The sequence below is a fragment of the Entelurus aequoreus genome, linkage group LG03 (genome assembly GCF_033978785.1).
Source record: "Entelurus aequoreus isolate RoL-2023_Sb linkage group LG03, RoL_Eaeq_v1.1, whole genome shotgun sequence".
NCBI classification, from domain to species: domain Eukaryota; kingdom Metazoa; phylum Chordata; class Actinopteri; order Syngnathiformes; family Syngnathidae; genus Entelurus; species Entelurus aequoreus.
This window is the reverse complement of record NC_084733.1, coordinates 11,486,037-11,508,716: the sequence shown is the minus strand read 5'-3', so window position 1 is coordinate 11,508,716 and position 22,680 is coordinate 11,486,037. Positions and strand designations below refer to the sequence as shown.

General features: G+C 37.4%; 1 protein-coding gene across 3 annotated transcripts in view; it reads right to left on the bottom strand.

The window, feature by feature from the left end:
* sav1 (salvador family WW domain containing protein 1) overlaps positions 1–22,094 on the bottom strand; it is a 29,642-nt gene extending 7,548 nt beyond the window's left edge. Inside the window, exons 1-4 of one of the 3 annotated variants that reach the window (XM_062041200.1) lie at positions 21,721–22,094; positions 15,131–15,610; positions 3,736–4,006; positions 1,372–1,527 (exon numbers count right to left, since the gene is read on the bottom strand). In XM_062041200.1, coding sequence (XP_061897184.1) covers positions 1,372–1,527; positions 3,736–4,006; positions 15,131–15,605 — 902 coding nt within the window. In that variant the 5' untranslated portion in view covers positions 15,606–15,610; positions 21,721–22,094. Of the gene's footprint in view, positions 1–1,371; positions 1,528–3,735; positions 4,007–15,130; positions 15,611–21,685 lie in introns of all 3 variants that reach the window. The other 2 variants (XM_062041199.1, XM_062041198.1) reach the window with 2 other exon arrangements.
* Positions 22,095–22,680: the final 586 nt, after the last annotated feature.

Below are 22,680 nucleotides of genomic sequence, written 5' to 3'. Positions count from 1 at the left end.
ACACACTTGTAAAGAACATCACATGGACAAAGATAAGACCTTCTAGAGAAAAGTTCAGTGGTCAGATGAAACAAAAATTGAGCTGTTTGGCCGTCAAGCATGGTGGTGGTAGTATTATGCTCTGGGCCTGTTTTGCTGCCAATGGAACTGGTTCTTTACAGAGAGTAAATGGGACAATGAAAAAGGAGGATTACCTCCAAATTCTTCAGGACAAGCTAAAATCATCAGCCCGGAGGTTGGGTCTTGGGCGCAGTTGGGTGTTCCAACAGGACAATGACCCCAAACACACGTCAAAAGTGGTAAAGGAATGGCTAAATCAGGCTAGAATGAAGGTTTTAGAATGGCCTTCCCAAAGTCCTGACTTAAACTTGTGGACAATGCTGAAGAAACAAGTCCATGTCAGAAAACCAACAACTTTAGCTGAACTGCACCAACTTTGTCAAGAGTGGTCGAAAATTCAAGCAGAAGCTTGTGGATGGCTACCAAAAGCGCCTTATTGCGGTGAAACTCGCCAAGGGACATGTAAGCAAATATTAACATTGTTGTATGTATACTTTTGACCCAGCAGATTTTCAGTAGACCCATAATAAATTCATAAAAGAACCAAACTTCATGAATGTTTTTTGTGACCAACAAGTATGTGCTCCAATCACTCTATCACAAAAAAATAAGAGCTGTAGAAATGATTGGAAACTCACGACAACCATGACATTATGTTCTTTACAAGTGTATGTTATATATATATATATATATATATATATATATATATATATATATATATATATATATATATATATACACACGCACACACACACAGTACAGGCCAAAAGTTTGGACACACCTTCTCATTCAATGCGTTTTCTTTATGAAATACTATTTACTATTGTAGATTGTCACTGAAGGCATCAAAACTATGAATGAACACATGTGGAGTTATGTACTTAACAAAAAAGGTGAAATAACTGCAAATATGTTTTATATTCTAGTTTCTTCAAAATAGCCACCCTTTGCTTTGATTACCGCTTTGCACACTCTTGGCATTCTCTCAATGAGCTTGAAGAGGTAGTCACCTGAAATGGTTTTCACTTCACAGGTGTCATAGTTTTGATGCCTTCAGTGACAATCTACAAGGTAAATAGTCTTCAAAATGAAGAAAACGCATAGAAATGAGAAGGTGTGTCCAAACTTTTGGCCTGCACTGTATATATAGAAGAAGATGAGGTAAATCACCTCGACTTGGTCATTAGAAAAGTCGCTCGCCTGCTGAAAAAGTGTGGGCACCCCTGATTTATGCTATATAAAACCAATTTAAGACTTATCACTGGAAATCCAAACAAAGATAAGTGCCTGCATTTGGCTCCAAATACTCACTTGAGGGGGGCGCGGGCGTAAACCTGCAGCCAGTCCGGGATCTCGGCGGTGTGGTACGGGTTGGCTGGCACCAGCACCGGCTGGTTCCTCTCAGCAGGCCGCGGCTGATAGGCGACTGGAGGCGGTAGAGGCGGCGGCTGGTCGTAGCGAGGAACGCTAGAACAAAGGCATCATTGGATTAAATGTTTGATTGTGTCCACCGTACGACACGTGAAGTGAGGATGCTGTTCCACGCCAGTCTTACAGGTGGCCTTAGGGATGTAACGATGTACAAATTTTATTATACGGTTATGTTGACCAAAATGATGTTGATTACATAATTATCGCAGTATTGTTGTATGTGTTAAAAAATTACTAGTTTTTATTGAATCTTCTTTTTTTTTTTTTACCTATTGCATGTTTTTATGTTTATGTCATAAGTAATTTGTGCTTTTGACTATAGTGTGTGACTGCTACTGTTTGTTTTTGTATGTATTTATGAAACCTGTTTTTGCTGCCCTCAAGGCCAGGTCACTATTGTAAAAGATTTGAATCTCAATGAGGGATGTCCGATAATGGCTTTTTCCCGATATCCCGATATTGTCCAACTCTTTAATTACAGATACCGATATCAACCGATACTGATATATACAGCTGTGGAATTAACACATTATTATGCCTTATTTGGACAACCAGGTATGGTGAAGATAAGGTCCTTTTTTAAAATATTAATAAAATAAAATAAGATAAATAAATTAAAAACATTTTGTTGAATAAAAAAGAAAGTAAAATATATATATATATTAATGAAAATGAGTAAAATTAACTGTTAAAGGTTAGTACTATTAGTGGACCAGCAGCACGCACAATCATGTGTGCTTACGGACTGTATCCCTTGCAGACTGTATTGATATATATTGATATATATTGATATATAATGTAGGAACCAGAATATTAATAACAGAAAGATACAACCCTTTTGTGTGAATGAGTGTAAATGGGGGAGGGAGGTTTTTTGGGTTGGTGCACTAATTGTAAGTGTATCTTGTGTTTTTTTATGTTGATTTAATAAAGAAAATTAAATTAAATTAAAAAAACGATACAGATAAAAAAACAAAACGATACCGATAATTTCCGATATTACATTTTAAAGCATTTATCGGCCGATAACGTAAGAATCATTTTTTAAAACGTTTTTTAGGCCATCTCTGTCCAACCAGGAGCTTTTCTAACCTGTAACCAGTTTTGAAAACATTTCATTATAATTATTATACCAAATATTACATTGCGAGAATTGGTTTGATTTGAGAATCGTGTTGAATTGTGAATAAATTCTGAATCAAAACTTCACCCCAGGAATCAGAATCAAATCGTTAGCTGCCCAAAGATTCACACTCCTATTTATTACCGTTTATCATAACATCCCTAAGTGGCTGTAATACACATTATAATTAGAGATGTCCGATAATATCGGACTGCCAATATTATCGGCCGATAAATGCTTTGAAATGTAATATCGGAAATTATCGGTATCGGTTTCAAAAAGTAAAATTTATGACTAAAACGCAGCTGTGTACACGGACGTAGGGAGAAGTACAGTGCGGCAATAAACCTTAAAGGCACTGCCTTTGCGTGCCGGCCCAGTCACATAATATCTACGGCTTTTCACACACACAAGTGAATGCAAGGCATACTTGGTCAACAGCCATACAGGTCACACTGAGGGTGGCCGTATAAACAACTTTAACACTGTTACAAATATGCGCCACACGGTGAACCCACACCAAACAAGAATGACAAACACGTTTCGGGAGAACATCCGCACCGTAACACAACATAAACACAACAGAACAAATACACAGAACCCCTTGCAGCACTAACTCTCCCGGGACGCTACAATATACACCCCCCGCTACTCCCTAAACCCCGCCCATCTCTCAGGGAGAGCATGTCCCAAATTCAAAGTTGCTGTTTTGAGGCATGTTTAAAAAAATAATGCACTTTGTGACTTCAATAATAAATATGACAGTGCCATGTTGGCATTTTTTTCCATAACTTGAGTTGATATATTTTGGAAAACCTTGTTACATTGTTTAATGCATCCAGCGGGGTACCACAACAAAATTAGGCATAATAATGTGTTAATTCCACGACTGTATATATCGGTATCGGTTGATATCGGAATCTGTAATTAAGAGTTGGACAATATCGGAATATCGGATATCGGCAAAAAAGCCATTATCGGACATCTCTAATTATAATACTGTATATGAACTGTTTTTTTTCCATTTTACACAGGTCTATCTGCTGGACCTGGTGGGTCACTGCCCCACATAGCACCAATGCAAGCAGACAAAAAGTGCTGAGAATTCACAATGACAATACCTGGGAGCGCAGGGGTGCCGGTACTGCGCCCTCTTGTTGATGTGATCCACGTAATAGACCCCGAACTCGGCTGACTCAACCTTCTCCCAGCCTGGTGGGAGCCCCTCCCTCTCCAGAGGGTGGCTCCAGTGCGTAGTGTTGGTGTTGTGGTCGATGTAGTACTTCCTGCCGCGGATGGTCCAGTCCACAGTCCAGCCGCCGGGGAGAGGCATGTCATCCGCCGTCAGATTGGAGAGGTTCCCCAGGGACTTGGCCTGTATTCGACCTATGCCTGGGGAGGAGAGCAAATATAGATTTTGTTTTACGAGTGCTTAAAGGGAGCCAGCGAGATGTCTGACCAAACATTCAAAAAAGGAGAGAGAGTGGCTGCAGGCCAAAAGTGGCCTTTGGGAAGAACTGATAGTTTTGGGAGAGTTCAAAACCATCACGTTGGGAACTATGAGGAATGTGAAGCATTAGGATGTGATTGGCAGGATGGGAGAGGAATGCTGCTGTAAAAGAGTGAACACAAGGATGCCAAACTAGGTCGCTTGAGGGACTGATTATACAAGAATCCACACCACAAAAATCTTTGTGACGCCTCTTCAGGATATTGTTAGGATTGTTACACTCAAACTTACTTTTGATACTACTTGAACAATTTCGGAGCTTATCAATCAATAGGTCCATATTTTGACAACTAAGGTGTCCCACTTGCTAGAAAAGTAACTGCTGTCCATATTAAAAATGAGTAACCGATTATTTAGAAAGTGTAGTGCAGAGGTCCTCAAACTACAGCACGCGGGCCACATACGGCCCGCCAGCGTCCCAAATAAAAGTTTTTATTTTTTAAAACTTTTTATTAATCTGTCCTTTCAAGCCCATCCATCCATCCATCCATTTCTACCGCTTATTCCCTTCGGGGTCGCGGGGGGCGCTGGAGCCAATCTGCAATGAGACCGATTATATATGTATATATATATATTAGGGCTGCAACTAACGATTAATTTGATAATCGATTAATCTGTTGATTATTACTTCGATTAATCGATTAATAATCGGATAAAAGAGACAAACTACATTTCTATCTTATCCAGTATTTTATTGGGGGAAAAAAACCATACTGGCACCATACTTATTTTGATTATTGTTTCTCAGCTGTTTGCAAATGTTGCAGTTTATAAATAGAGGTTTATTAAAAAAAATATATATATATTGTTTTTTAATTTAAAAAAAAAACTAACAAAAAACAACAACTGCGCATGCGCATAGCATAGATCCAACGAATCGATGACTAAATTAATCGGCAACTATTTTAATAATCGATTGGTTGTTGCAGCCCTAATATATATATATATATATATATATATATATATATATATATATATATATATATATATATATATATATATATATATATATATATATATATATATATGCGCAGAGTTTTTTTGTTTTGTTTTGTTTTTTAATTAAAAAACAATATTTTTTTATTTTTTAAATATATATATATATATATATATATATATATATATATATATATATATATATATATATATATATATATATATATATATATATATATATATATATATATATATATAAAAATATATAAGGGCTGCAACTAACAACTAATCGATTAATCTGTCGATTATTACTTCGATTAATCGATTAATAATCGGATAAAAGAGACAAACTACATTTCTATCTTTTCCAGTATTTTATTGGGAAAAAAACAGCGTACTGGCACCATACTTATTTTGATTATTGTTTCTCAGCTGTTCGTACATGTTGCAGTTTATAAATAAAGGTTTATTTATTTTAAAAAAAATAAAATAAATAAATAGCCTCTGCGCATGCGCATAGCATAGATCCAACGAATCGATGACTAAATTAATCGCCAACTATTTTTTATAATCGATTAATTGTTGCAGCCCTAATATATATATATATATATATATATATATATATATATATGTATATATGTGTGTGCGTGCGTGCGTGTATGTACGCACGTACATGTTTTTGTTCAGTGTAAGGAAAAGGCCGTTTGTATACACACACACACATTTTTTTAAACCAATGCGGCCCCCGAGTCAAAAAGTTTGGGGACCCCTGGTGTAGTGCATGGCGGCAACCAGCTGTTTATTCACTCTCAACTAGCTTGTGGTGTAAAGTCCGCGTTGTCTCTAAGCCTTCTCTTGTAGTAGCTTAGCAAGCTCCCAATATATTTGGTATACATTTGAATAAAATCTTTTCAAAACAGGTTACAAAACGTCCTCTTGGCTGCTGACGTATGATGTGTACACGCAGCAAATAAGAATGCCTAAAAAAACCATATATAAAAAAAAAATCTTAATAATAAAAAAAAAAGAACCCTGAATCAATTTTTTTCAGTCCACCAAGCGTACAACCCACCTTTTTCTCAGATTTCAGGTCACCATTTGCAATAAAGATAATTTATTGTAGGCAAATAAGATATACATTTTCACACTCTGCACTATTTTGTTACACTTTATTAAGCATTTCTTACATATTCCTTATTTTTGCACCTTCATTTTAAGAGGGTATTGTTAAGTGTTCAATATGATTTTAGAATGTTGTTTACATTGATTAAGTGTTTTCCATGCTTGTGTTGACATTTCCTCTCCTTTCTGCCTTGATAGCTGAGGGGATTATAATAAGAGGATGGTTACATTTGAAAAAAATGTTTTAACATTTAATATACTTTTTCGCCTGCTACTTATTTTCCATAGGTCCTAAAAAATATCAATAATTATCCATATGGACAGATTAGAGAGGTCCGATAATATCGGCCTGCCGATATTATCGGCCGATATATGCGTTAAAATGTAATATCGGAAATTATCGGTATCGTTTTTTTTTTATTATCGGTATCGGTTTTTTTGTTGTTTTTTTTAAATTAAATCAACATAAAAAACACAAGATACACTTACAATTAGTGCACCAACCCAAAAAACCTCCCTCCTCCATTTACACTCATTCACACAAAAGGGTTGTTTCTTTCTGTTATTAATATTCTGGTTCCCACATTATATATCAATATATATCAATACAGTCTGCAAGGGATACAGGCCGTAAGCACACATGATTGTGCGTGCTGCTGGTCCACTAATAGTACTAACCTTTAACAGTTAATTTTACTAATTTTCATTCATTACTAGTTTCTATGTAACTGTTTTTATATTGTTGTACTTTCTTTTTTATTCAAGAAAATGTTTTTAATTTATTTATCTTATTTTACTAATTTTTTTAAAAAGTACCTTATCTTCACCATACTTGGTTGTCCAAATTAGGCATAATAATGTGTTAATTCCACGACTGCATATATCGGTTGATATCGGTATCGGTTGATATCGGTATCGGTAATTAAAGAGTTGGACAATATCGGAATATCGGATATCGGCAAAAAGCCATTATCGGACATCCCTAGGACAGATATAAAAATAGTTTTCGGATGGAAGAAAAACAGTATTTGTACTGGTAAACAAGCATGTGATAAAGAAAAAGTAGTAAATAAAAGATTATAATAATATGCCATAATTTTAGGAAAATACACTCGAATCTCCATCAAAATTGTGTAGATTCACATTTTAAATTTGAAACATGTATCAAATACCGTCATGGTCGCATTTTACATCTTTTATTTGTTCCAATATCCTTGGATGAAAAAATAAAAGTATTTAGAAAAAAATCCGGCAGATGTTTTCTTGCCTGACATCAATATTTGCCAAATGACATAAAACGGGAGTGTTGTTCCTATAGGAGACGAGCGACAGATGTGCAAACACAGCTTTTAAAAACATTGCGAGCAGATGCATTCATTGTGTGAATTATCTGCAGCCAACAGCTGCGTCAGGACAATTAGCCTGATAGAGGTCCGTGGTGACTTTGCATGGCGACAGAAAGAAAAGGCTGGGGGAGGGGGAAAAAAAGCCAGAATTGCGTCTATGATTAATCTGATACATTTTATAAGGCGGTGACAGTGAGAGAGAAAGAGGCCGCTGGGAGCTGCGGCATGGAGAAGTGGAATGTGAGAAGGCCACAGAAATGTGCGCGCCTCCTCCACAACCTACTCATCATGTCTACTCTTTGCTGCAGGAAAATGTGGATTTTCATAGTCGAAAACAATGTACTTTATTATAGGCCTGGCCGATGTATCGAATATACTCGATATATGGCGGGTTTGTCTCTGTGCGATATAGAAAATGACTATGTCGTGATATTCGAGTATTCCCACGCAGTTGCTTTTAGCTGCGGGCATTACACTACGGGCGTTTCTCAACTCTTTCTTGTCTCTCCTTCTCACAAGAGATAAAACAAGCGCACCTTCTTACATACGTCACATACTGTCGCGCGTGCAACGTCATACGCTCTCGCGCAGCAGAGAGGTAGCGGCATGGGTAACTTTGGCTGTGATGCCAGCGGTGCGGTGCGAATCTGGTAACAAATGGAAGAAGAAGAATTAATTCCCAAGAAAAACAGCACGGGATCCATTGTCTGGCGGTGTTTTAGCTTCAAGCGGGAAGATGTTGAACAGACAAGCGTAATATGTCAAGAATGCGGCAAAAGCGTTGCTACAAAACTGCTAATTTGTAGCAACATTTGAAAAGTCACCCACTAGAGAATGAAGAGTGCTTGAAACTCCGCATGTCAACATCTCCGGCTGGTGCCACACCCAACAAAATGCCCGAGCAACCATTTCCAGATCAACACCGTATGAAACAAATAGTCAACAACAGAAGGAGATAACGTCCGCAGGAACCTACCACATAGCGAAGGACATACATTATTTGATTTCCTATTATGCAGCTCATTTTTATTTGACAGTTATGGATTTATCTTGTGTGACATCATGCACAAAAGTGCACTTTATTTGTTTTTAACTATTGTAGTGGTGTTCTGTACAAAAAATGCACTTTAATTTAGTGTTGTTTTGATATGTCATCTTAGTGACATCATGCACAAAAGTGCACTCATAGCTTGTTTTAAAATGTCTCTGACAATCTTGCACTTTCTGTTTTGGAAATGACATGAATGTTTGTGCCACTGCTTAATAACTGTTTAATAAATACACTTTTGGTCAATTGACTTATTTGTGATTTCCCTCTCTGCATGAAAGTTTAAAATGAGCATATATTAATGCAGTATGAACAAGAATGTTTTAATGTAGACACATAGAATCATCATACTGCTGTGATTATATGCATCAAGTGTTCATTCAAGGCTAAGGCAAAATATCGAGATATATATCGTGTATCGTGACATGGCCTAAAAATATTGAGATATTAATAAAAGGCCATATCGCCCAGCCCTACTTTATTATCATTCATTCCAGGATTATCATCAATAATGCAATAAGGTTGTTGTATGGGATCTGCACTTTTTTGATTGCTATCAATTAGAATTATGATTATTTAAAAAAAATATTAAGAAACAGAATATAAATTGAAGATTTTACCTAATCAAACTAATATATTTAATCGTTTCAGCCCTAATGTATACAGCCCGATATATATATATATATATATATATATATATATATATGTATATATATGTATATCTCTATACTTCTTTCAAGCTGTACACTGACTACTCTGAAGTGTGAGTATACCCAAGAGTTAGGGGTGTAACGGTATAACGGTACGTGTATTTGTATTGAACCGTTTTGGTACGGGGGTTCCGGTTCGGTTCGGAGGTGTACCGAACGAGTTTCCACACGGACATATTGAGTAGCGTACCGCACGTTGTGTAAACAATGCACACCGAGGCACAACACACGGCATGCTAGCAGCTAACGGGCTACGATAGACTGACCATACGTCCTCTCTTGCGGAGCTGTCAGGGCGGAGTTTCTTAAATGCCTCAAATGTCCGGCATTTTGAGTTAGTGTTGCATGTATTTTCAATGTACGTTCAGGGTTAAGAAGGGGTTAAAAACAAAACAATTTGTGCACACAGCAACATTGGTGAGGGAGGGAGGGGCAGAGACAGAGAGAGCGATAGAGTTATGATAAATGCGCATGCGTCGCCAGGCTCTGCTTTTTATCCATAGATTTATCAGATTTAATTTTTTATTATCTATAGCAGGGGTGTCAAAAGTGTGCCCCGGAGGCCATTTGCGGCCCACAGCTAATGTTTTAAAGGCCCACGGCACATTCTAATAATACTATTAAAATAAACAAAAACATAACAAAAGTGAAATAAAAAAGCTTAAAGGTTAAATGTAATTTAGAAAAAGTTGCAATGTTGACTAATAAAACAAAGCTGTTTTTTTTCTTTCAAACTGTCATTGCTCAAAACATAATATTGAATCAAAATCAATGTTATTATGAATTATTGACCTATCCAAGGTTCCGATTGCTTCACATCAAATATTCCACTAAGAACAAAATTTTTGGTGGAAGATTTTGCAAATTTGGTAAATAAATAACCCAAAAATGTATATTTTGTTGTTTTCTCACTGTACCGAAAATGAACCGAACCGTGACCTCTAAACCGAGGTACGCACCGAACCGAAATTTTTGTGTACCGTTACACCCCTACCAAGAGTACTTTCTTTCCATTATAGAATTAAAAAAGCATGCAATGTGGGTGATTACTGACCAGTCTGCATGTGGATGCAAGGCTACAAGACGGGTTTGGCACAGTCAGCTGTTAGCCATGTTTGCTAACATAAAGGACACATTGAAAGAAGAAGAAACTGCTGTTGTTGTTGTTGTTGTTGAGTCCTAAGAAGCCGGCCTACATTCCCATCACGTGGACTTAAGTGTGACGCACACAAGGAGCATCGGGAACGGATGTGAAAAGACTTGTTTATGTGCTGAGATCTATCTTTAAACATGCCGCATCATCATCTTCGTTTCAGATGAGCAAAAAAAAGCCTTCTTCTTCTACCACATTGATATTTACAATATGGCTGTGTGGGGCTGAAAATGTGCCTCAGTCCAAATGACGTCACAAACAGCCACTAGGGGCAATCTGTACATCGTGTTTATTAACCTGAACATGACACTGTATTTTTACACTGGAAACATCTGAAAATGTCAAGTCGTCTTATATTCAGGGTCAATTCCACAGGTTCCAGCCGCCCGAGATTTTAAAATGGGTCGAGAAAAATGTAAGAACATTTTTTATTTTTGCAGCACTCCTTCAATCAGCGGCAGAGGCAACGCTCCTCTCATAGACCATCTTTGACTTTTGTCTCTTTTGATTTACCGTCTTATGTTTGCAGACAGGACAATCACTCCTCTGCATTCTTGTTGACAAAATAGTTCTACTTCTCAATAAACGACACTCTTTCTTTATAGACCATCTTTGACAATAGGCTCATGTGGTAAATAGACAATCTATGTTAGGGACGGGACCATCACTCCTGAAGGTAATCAAGTACGTAAAATATTAACAATTGAGTTGAATAATCCTGGTTCGGATCTTTAGAAAAAGATGTCGTCTTATTATTATTATTATTATTATTATATGTACTTTGTGGGCCACCCAAGACAATTAGATTAATATAAATAATAATATAATATAAACACATTATAATGGGACTGTCATGAATGAAGATTGTTGTTATATAGCTGTACAGTAGGTGGCACCGTGGCGGTATGCATCGTGACGAGCATCAGAAACCGTAGCATTTGGGATCAGTGTTGGAATTCAACCACAATTTATTATAGTGACATCGCTATTTATGACAAAAACGAGAAAAAGAAGCGACGGAAAAAGGTGAATTTATACCGTATTTTTCGGACCATAGGGCGCACCGGATTAAAAGGCGCACTGCAGATGAGCGGGTCTATTCAGGTCTATTTTCATACAAAAGGCGCATTAAAGGGGTCATATTATGATTTTTTCTACATTTAAAACACTATATTGTGGTCTACATAACATGCAATGGTGGTTCTTTGGTGAAAATGTTGCATAGACGATGTTTTACAGATCATCTTCAAGTAGCTTTCTGAGCGTCTCTTCAGGATGCGCCATTTTGTTGGCGGTCTTACCTACGTGGTTCACCTTCGACAGCGTCTTTTCCCCGTCATCTTTGTTGTAGCGGTGTAGCGTGCAAGGACGGGAGTGGAAGAAGTGTCAAAAGATGGCGCTAACTGTTTTATTGACATTCAGACTTTACTTAAATCACTAACAGAGCAGCATCTTCTCATCCGTGGCTCAATAATGCAACATCAACACCGGAAATGTGTCCCGTGAAAAAAAGTCAGACCGCAACCCTCTAATAACTAAAGCTCCTTGGGTGAATTATGTAAACCCACTACAGTTTTAGCACTTTGATAGCTAGTCTACTGACAAATATAAGTAAGAACTTTATATTACAAATGGCTAACTGTTTTAATGACATTCAGACTTTACCTAAATCAATAATCAATAAGAAATCATCCATGGCTCAATAATAACTAATAACTAAAGTTCAGTGGGTGAATTGTGTAAACCCACTACAGTTTTTAGCCCTTTGATAGCTAGTCTGCTGACATATAAGTAAGAACTTTACACTACTTTATATTAGAAATGGCAACAGGGAAAGATGAATGCCACATAAGAAGGTAGAGGGAAAAAAAAGAAGCTTATGACTATGGCAGACTACAATGGCGGACGTGCGCACATTTTCAGGACTTATGCAGATCCCAAATACACATCAGCAGGCACCAGAGAGTAAGAAAAGTTGTTTTTGCATAATATTGCGAAACAAAACGCCAGGTAATAGGGTGGAAGAAGTGTCAAAAGATGGAGCTAACTGTTATAATGACATTCAGACTTTACCTAAATCAATAATCAATAAGAAATCATCCATGGCTCAATAATAACTAAAGTTCCGTGGGTGAATTGTGTAAACCCACTACAGTTTTTAGCGCTTTAATAGCTAGTCTACTGACAGATATAAGTAAGAACTTTACACTACTTTATATTAGAAATGGCAACAGCAGAAGATGAATGTCCAATAACGAGAAGATAGAGAAAAAGAAGTAGCTTATCGACTACGGTGTCGGCACAGACTACAATGGCGGACATGCGTGCGCATATCTTCACTACTTATGCAGATCCCAAATACAGATCAGCAGGTAACAGAAGGTAAGAAAAGTTGGTTTTGCATAATATTGCGAAACAAAATGCCAGAGAATGTCTGCTAATAGGTGCCACTTTGCGGTCCTTATACACACACCATAATAATACTGGTATGTTTAATGCGCCGACAATCCATCAAGCGGTGCGGCTCCATAGCTTACTGAAGTCGTACTAAAAACATTTTAACAGATTTTTCAGCTCTGTGTGTAATGTTCTACATTCTCAATGGGACACTTAAAGTTTTGGTGTTTACTGGAGTCATATTGCAGTTTACACGTATCTCTTATGTATGACTGCCATCTACTGGTCTCACTTATCATTACACCATGTACCAAATAAAATTGCTTCGAGGTCGGTAACCACAACCAGAATTATGCCGTACATTAGGCGCACTGTCGAGTTTTGAGAAAATGAAAGGATTTTAAGTGCGCCTTATACCGTATTTTTCACAGTATAAGTCGCTCCGGAGTATAAGATGCACCGGCCGAAAATGCATAATAAAGAAGGAAAAAAACATATATAAGTCGCATTTTTTGGGGAAATTTATTTGATAAAAGCCAACACCAAGAATAGACATTTGAAAGGCAATTTAAAATAAATAAAGAATAGTGAACAACAGGCTGAATAAGTGTATGTTATATGAGGCATAAATAACCAACTGAGAACGTGCCTGGTATGTTAACGTAACATATTATGGTAAGAGTCATTCAAATAACTATAACATATAGAACATGCTATACGTTTACCAAACAATCTGTCACTCCTAATCGCTAAATCCCATGAAATCTTATACGTCTAGTCTCTTACGTGAATGAGCTAAATAATATTAGGGCTGCGACAACTAATCGATTAAATCGATTAAAGTCGATTATAAAAATAGTTGGCGATTTACTTAGTCATCGATTCGTTGGATCTATGCTATTCGCATGCGCAGAGGCTACTTTTTTAAATGTATTTATTTATTCAATAAACCTTTATTTATAAACTGCAACATTTACAAACAGCTGAGAAACAATAATCAAAATAAGTATGGTGCCAGTATGCTGTTTTTTTTCAATAAAATACTGGAAAGGATAGAAATGTAGTTTGTCTCTTTTATCAGATTATTAATTGAAGTAATAATCGACAGATTAATCGATGATCAAATTAGTTGTTAGTTGCAGCCCTAAATAATATTATTTGATATTTTACGGTAATGTGTTAATAATTTCACACATAAGTCGCTCCTGAGTATAAGTCGCACCCCCGGCCAAACTATGAAAAAAACTGCGACTTATAGTCCGAAAAATACGGTACAGTGTTTCCCATAAACTGACAAGATACCTGTGGCGGTGGCGGCGTGGCTATGGGCGTGGTCACCATGACATCATCGAGTAATTTGCATAATTTACTACAATGATTTGATTTTCTCTAAAAAGGCTCAAAAAATGTATACTTACTAATTAATAATAACAGTTTTGTTTTAAACGTCCATCCATCCATTTTACAATATAATTACAACACTTTATGTACATATTTATATACAGATTTGAACAATAAGTTATTCACTGAAATATATTTATTAATTGTGGTTCTTACAAAAAATATATCTTATAAAATATAAAAGCTAAAATGTCTCAAAGCTCTGCCCCTTTAATTAGTGCATACTAAATAATTTAACTTTAGCCTACTACTACAACCATATTATTTACCAGCAACATAAAGTGAAACAGAGGCAGAGGTGTCCTGCCACAGTCAGTAACAAATAAACAGAAAACAGTAGTGGTGGTAGATAGACACAGAGCTTCATCAAACATCTGATCCACTGAACAAAGAGCTCCAAAAATCTTGAACTTTAGACTGCCATCAGTTTTACTCCCTACACTTAACCATGTGTTTCCTACTGCCTGCAGACTTTGCACCCTTTGTTATATACACATGTTGTGTAATATAAATACATTTAATAAAGTCAAATACAAATAAGGCAACAAGGGAAGTACCCTACACTTCTCTTTTGTAAAGTAAATCTGAACAGCCGATATGGGCATCTACATCAACTATATGATTTGCTTGAGAAGCTGGAGGACAAAAAAAATAAAAAAATAAAAAAAAATTTTTTTTAAATTTGTGGCGGACGTAATTCTTTCGTGGCGGGCCGCCACAAATAAATGAATGTGTGGGAAACCCTGCGGTAGTCCGAAAAATACGATAGTTTGAAACATATTTGACTGACTTTCCGTCTCCTCCACATGATTCCTCTCTCTATTACATGCACATGCGTCACGGCCAATCATGCAAAAGCGACAATGGCATACGTTAACCAGAATTCCTTTTACCTGAGGGTGGTCTGCTGGAAGCAGGGGGCGTGTGCTGCCGTGGAAGTCTTTGGAAGTTGTGTTCGCTGAGCTCGTAGTAGCGATAGTCGTCAGGGAAGCGCTCCGGGAGCCTCCTCGGCTGCTGCTGCTGCGGCCCGTCGTAGTACGACGCTTCCGAGGGGTAGTAGTAGCGGCCGGTGTCTCCGTTCTCCGACATGGGGCTCACGTCGGTGAGGAAGGACTGCGACGAGCCGCCGTACTCGTGGGGCAACTCGCCCAAGCTGCGGGGCAGGTAAGGGGGCGCCGACAAGCGGTGGCTCTCGCGGCGGGCCACCTCGTGAGGGGGCCGCTGCACGGGGGGGCGTAGGAAGCTCTTGTTGCGGGACACCATGGGCTCACGGCTGGTGGCCATGGGGTAGACAGCGGGTCCCATGTCGGGTAGGGGCACGTCGGTGCGTCGGTGCATGGTGGGTCCATGGCGGATGAATGAGGGCATAAGATCTGAAAGAAGAAGAAAAATATTTTCACTTATGCTTTTTTTACCCTTAGAGGCACAAAACACTCCTTTATAGCAGTGTTTTTCAACCTTTTCTGAGCCAAGGCACATTTTTTTCCATTGAAAAAAATCTCGAGGCACACCACCAGCAGAAAACATTAAAAAATGAAATTCAGCAGCCGATATTGACAGTAAAAAGTCGTTCTCGCAATTGTTGGATATGAATTTAAATCATAACCAAGCATGCATCACTATAGCTCTTGTCTCAAAGTAGGTGTACTGTCACCACCTGTCACAAATCACGCCCTGACTTATTTGGAGTTTTTTGCTGTTTTCCTGTGTGTTTTAGTTCTTGTCTTGCGCTCCGATTTTGCTGTTAATTGTCATGTCATGTACGAATGTACTTTGTGGACGCCGTCTGCTGTTCCACACGCTGTAAGTCTTTGCTGTCGTCCAGCATTCTGTTTACTTTGCAGCCAGTTCAATTTTAGCTTCGTTTTGCATAGCCTTCCCTAAGCTTCAATGCCTTTTCTTAGCGGCACTGGCCTTTTGTTTATTTTTGGTTTAAGCATTACCGTATTTTTCGGACTATAAGTCGCAGTTTTTTTCATAGTTTGGCCGTGGGTGCGACTTATACTCAGGAGCGACTTATGTGTGAAATTATTAACACATTACCGTAAAATATCAAATAATATTATTTAGCTCCTTCACGTAAGAGACTAGACGTATAAGATTTCATGGGATTTAGCGATTAGGAGTGACAGATTGTTTGGTAAACGTATAGCATGTTCTATATGTTATAGTTATTTGAATGACTCTTACCATAATATGTTACGTTAACATACCAGGCACGTTCTCAGTTGGTTATTTATGCCTCATATAACGTACACTTATTCAGCCTGTTGTTCACTATTCTCTATTTATTTTAAATTGCCTTTCAAATGTCTATTCTTGGTGTTGGGTTTTATCAAATACGTTTCCCCAAAAAATGCGACTTATACTCCAGTGCGACTTATATGTTTTTTCCTTCTTTATTATGCATTTTCGGCCGGAGCGACTTATACTCCGAAAAATACGGTAGACACCTTTTTACCTGCACCTGCCTCCCGCTGTCGTCTGCATATTGTGATCACGACAAACCATACTCCCGACATCTACAAAGCAATTAGCTACCTGCTGCCACCTACTGATATGGAAGAGTATTACACGGTTACTCTTCCGATCTCTAGACAGCACAGACATTTGGCACACTTGCGGATTATAATTACTGGTTTGCAAAACATATTTTTAACCCAATTAGGTGAAATTACATCATCTCCCACGGTACACCAGTGTGCCGCGGCACAGTGGTTGAAAAACACTGCTTTATAGTATACTGATACAAATGTAGTAAACATCTATTTTCCCATTTCACATTAAATATTAAACAGAACTACCAATGTCCTAATACAACTTTTTTGCTTCCGATGCGAGCTTTAAATATTGCTGATACCGATATTAATCCGATACGATATCAGCATTGTTAATAAGTACTTTTATTACCTCGTAGTGTGGAATGTTAGAAAAAGTTTGACCAAGAGAAATTACTCAGAACAATGGCAGGTATAAAAAACACTAACTTGCGTGACAATATCCGATATAAATGTGTCCGACAATAGAGTATATTGCTATATCCTGATAATGCAAGTTGAAGACACATTTTCGCTGTGCCCCTCAAATTTGAAAGCGACAGGCGAAAGGGCACTTTCTCAACACAAGCGTCCTTGGTAACAAGTTGGCAGCTAACATCCCTCCACAGTGCAAAGCTCCTTTTAAGTCAGCAATTCTGGTCTGCGGGGTGGCAAGTAAACCATGTTTCTTACAAGTAGCATTTTCCCTGCAGCAATGTTGTTTTTCACAACCATCTTACATTTAGTCTTAGTCTTTTGGACTAAAATGCTTATTAGTTTTAGTCACATTTTAGTCACTTTTATATGTGATGGTTTTAGTCGACGAAAACTCAAAAGGGTTTTAGTCTAGTTTTAGTCGATGAAAAGTCAAAAAGGTTTTAGTCCAAAAAAAAAGAATAAAAAGTATAATATAAGTATAGTCTTTTAACAAATTAATTTAGGTCAATAAGTATTGGAGATTACTGTTGGGCAGTGTCACACATAAGTTGTGAAAATAGCAGCAGATCTATAAGTTCAACCCATTGTAAGCTTGCAGATCTGCTATTTTCACAAATAATAACAATAAAGGAATGGTTTTAGACATATAAGGTTTCCACCCAAACAGCAAATTTCTGATCCAAAGATTGTGTATTACACACAGATAAAGTGGTAACAGTGGAATCAAAGTTCATTACTCCAAAAAAGCCAAAAAACAAAAACATTCTACTTCAGCAATTGTGGCTTTATTTCTCAGAACTTGTACAATGAACATAAACATGGCCAAAATATGAGTGATGGATGAGGAACACATATGCTCAACATGGCCCTGTCTGCCAGTGCAATTACAACAGATATCATACAACCCCACTCTCTTTCATTTCTGCAAACCATGTAATAAAATAATCAATTAATTCCTGATTCCTTAATGGGGCTGCACAACGTCACTTGTGGCTTTTAGGCTAAAGCTAGCAGACTCTACGTATAACAGTAACTCCACCTGTTTAACACATCAAGTTACGTGCTGACAGAAGGTACTCACAAAGAGATAACCACGCCGTCACTGAATGTAAACATGGCTAAACATGCTGCTAAAGTAACACACACACATAATGAATTGACGTTAGCGTAACAAAAGCTAACTTTAGCCTCAAGTTAGCAGCCCATTTACGCCAGGAGTATGTGGAAAACGTACTAATGTATTAGCTTACTATGACATTTATCGATTATGTTCACAGCATTTGTAACTTACCTTCGAAAAAATATCCTTGTGGCGAGCCTTAAGGTGCCGCTTAAGGTTGGTCGTATTTTTTCCGCATATTTTGTGGCCACATTTGTCACCGTCTTCCTTCACAATACACTCTGTTTTATTATCCGCTGGGTTATATTTAAAGTACACCCGTATGTCGTCACTACGTTTGCGACCACCGAGCCCCTGTGTTGAAACTGCCGCCGCCATCACGGTCCATTGCCTGATGAGTAACAACAGTCTGACGTGTTGAGCACGTTGTGCGCTGCACGCCAGTTGGTGGGCGTGGTTTTAATTGACGCACACAATAAACAGAAATGTCATGCATTTTAAACGTCTGACAGATTACCCACTAACATTTTCGTCCGTTCTCGTCTCGTCAACGAAAACTCACACACGTCTCGTCATGTTTTCGTCATCAGAGAGACATGTTCATCTCGTCACCGTCTCGTTATCGTCATGAAAAAAAGTGGCGACAACGAAATGATTTCGTCATCGTCGACGAAAACAACACTGCCCTGCAGGAGGATACATATCTAAACATGCTGCACTACACACTGTAGGAGGATATGCTAACCGCGAGCTAGAGTTCATTGAATGTAAACAAAGATGGGCGGATCGATACAATTATCACCAGTAACAATACCAAGTATAATATCATTATATTAGTGTTGTCCCGATACCAATATTTTGGTATTTCGATACTTTTCTAAATAAAGGGCACCACAAAAAATTGCATTATTGGCTTTATTGAACAAAAAACCTTAGGGTACATTAAACATATGTTTATTATTGCAAGTTTGTCCTTGAATAAAATAGTGAACATACAAAACAACTTCTTTTTTTATTTTGTATTAGTAAATAAGCAAACAAAGGCTCCTAATTTAGTCTGCTGACATATGCAGTAACATATTGTGTCATTTTCCATTCTATTATTTTGTCAACATTATTATGGACAAGTGGTAGAAAATGAATTATTAATCTACTTGTTCATTTACTGTTAATATCTTCTTATTTTCTCTTTTAACATGTTCTATCTACACTTCTGTTAAAATGTAATAATCACTTATTCTTCTGTTGTTTGGACAATTTACATTAGTTTTGGATGATACCACCAATTTGGGTATCAATCCGATACCAAGTAGTTACAGGATCATACATTGGTCATATTCAAAGTCCTCAAGTGTCCAGGGACACATTTCCTGACTTTATAAACATAATATAATTTTTTTTTAAACGAAAGATGTTCTGATGCCAAAAGATATCAACATGATCATAGTAGTATCAACTAGATACGCTCCTGTACTTGGTATCATTACAGTAGATGTCAGGTGTAGATCCACCAATGGCGTTTGTTTACATTGTGAAGCCAGTGCGCTACGGTGTGTAGTGAAGCATGTTTAGCTATTCCTCGTCCTGCAGGGATGATACTTGTAAGAAACTTACTTTATTTGTCGCCATGGAGACCAGGATTAGTGATTTAGAAGTAGCTTCAACACTGCCGACTGCGGCTGGACGTTAGCCGGTAGCTAGCTAGCCATGTCTTAAAGCACCTCTTCCTGAGGGCGTTTCAGTGTTGTAACTTCACCTTTATCGTTAGTTTTTAAGCCAAATTGCGTCCGTTCTCCCTTCTCTGTCTCCACAATGTGTCTGCTTGTAAGTACTCTGTGATTGTGCGCTGCCGAACATGCTCGTCTGCTCGTAAACCAGCAATGTCATGACGTGACGACGACGGGGGCGCGGGATGGTGGCGGATCGGTACTTTTCAGAGGCGGTATAGTACCGAATATGATTCATTAGTATCGCGGTACTATACTAATACCGGTATACCGTACAACCACACATTATATGGTTGTATGGTATTATTAGTGGTTAGCTTGATATTTCTTATTATCAATAAAATATTTAGTTGATTTTGTTTAAAAACTCCTTAAATAAAATAGTGAACATACTGTATTTTTCGGAGTATAAGTCGCTCCGGAGTATAAGTCGCACCGGCCGAAAATGCATAATAAAAAAGGAAAAAAACATATATAAGTCACACTGGAGTATAAGTCGCATTTTTTGGGGAAATGTATTTGATAAAACCCAACACCAAGAATAGACATTTGAAAGGCAATTAAAAATAAATACAGAATAGTGAACAGGGTGAATAAATGTACGTTATATGAGGCATAAATAACCAACTGAGAACGTGCCTGGTATGTTAACGTAACATATTATGGTAAGAGTCATTCAAATAACTATAACATATAGAACATGCTATACGTTTACCAAACAATCTGTCACTCCTAATCGCTAAATCCCATGAAATCTTATACGTCTAGTCTCTTACGTGAATGAGCTAAATAATATTATTTGATATTTTACGCTAATGTGTTAATCATTTCACACATAAGTCGCTCCTGAGTATAAGTCGCAACCCCGGCCATACTATGAAAAAAAAACTGTGACTTATAGTCCCAAAAATAAGGTATAATATCATTATATTAGTGTTGTCCCGATACCAACATTTTGGTACCGGTACCAAAATGATTTTGATACTTTTCTAAATAAAGGGGACCACAAAAAATGGCATTATTGGCTTTATTTTAACAAAAAAAATCTTGGGGTACATTAAACATATGTTTCTTGTTGCAAGTTTGACCTTAAATAAAATAGTGAACATACAAGACAGCTTTTTATTTATTTTTTTATTAGTAAATAAGCAAAAAAGGCTCCTAATTTAGTCTGCTGACATATGCAGTAACATATTGTGTCATTTTCCATTCTATTATTTTGTCAACATTATTAAGGACAAGTGGTAGAAAATGTATTATTAATCTACTTGTTCATTTACTGTTAATATCAATACAACAAATGTACTTTTTGAAAATAGTTTATAGAAGAGAACAAATGGACGATATTAACTTAGTATTAACATCGTCTCACTGTTTTGATGTTAGCATCGAATGCTAACACGGGGCAACTTTTTAAAGCTAGCGCTACACTGACCAGGCTAGGAAAAACTACAAAAACTTAAATACAAGTTTCTGGAAATACGACTTAAAACAATGTTTTCGAAGTCCCAACTGTTGCTTGTTAGACGTTGTAGGTTGAATAAACAGCTGTGGTAAAGCGATAAATAGCAGGCTAGGCTAGGCTAGGCTAGGCTAAGGTTAGCATGCTAGCCGCCTGTTGCTTACTTGTGAGTAACGGCGACGTCTCCTTCTTCACGTACTTGCCGTGCACTTCTGCTGGCTTCGACGACTCACTTTTACTCTTCTTTCGTGAGAGCATAACTCCACTGTGTGTCGGCGGTCAACATCAACAACACGTCGCCGCCATTCCGCCCAACCCTCCTCCTCGTCCTCCTCCTCGCCCGGCGCCGAAAGAGAACATTTTGTTGCGGCTTGGGAGGCGCGTTAGCCTGCAGCCTGCTGGTGTGGACTGGAGCGGATCACCATCCTGGCCGGGATGGGAGCGGGGTTGCCAGATGTGACGTTCGCGAACGAGTCGAGTCTTTTGAACGGCTCTTTCAGGTGAACCATGACAACAGATTGCCAGTTATGAGCTGTTTTTATGTACATGCACTTTTTTAGCGTTGGCAATTGTCTAATCTGAAATTACTGCCAAAACACAAAACATTTTTTTTAGTCAAGCCCAACGATTTGCAAAGTAAAATAACTTAAGTATTTTCTTCAATTGAAAAAATTATTCGCAAGTAAAAAACAAACAAACAATTTTCTGCATGTAAAAAAATAACTGCTAGTGTAAAAAAAATAACTGCTAGTATAAAAAACATTTTTGCAGGTAACAAAATAATTTCGCAAGTATAAAAACTATTTTCTCATATTAAAAAAAAAACGATTCACAAGTAAAAAACAAACAGAAAACGAAACAATATGTATAGAAAATGGGTTTTTTTGCAAGTATTTTTGCATTTTTTTAGATTTAAAAAACGATTCACATGTAAAAAGAAAGAAAATGTTCTGTCTGCAAGCAAAAAAAAACAATTTGCAAGTATAAAAATTAGTTTCTTATATTTGAAAAAAGAAAACCGATTCACAAGTAAACAAAAAACAATATGCAAGTATAAAAACAAAAATTTTTCTGCATGTAAAAAAATAACTGCCAGTATAAAAACTATTTTTGCAAGTAAGAAAATAATTTCGCATGTCTAAAAACAATTTCCTCATTA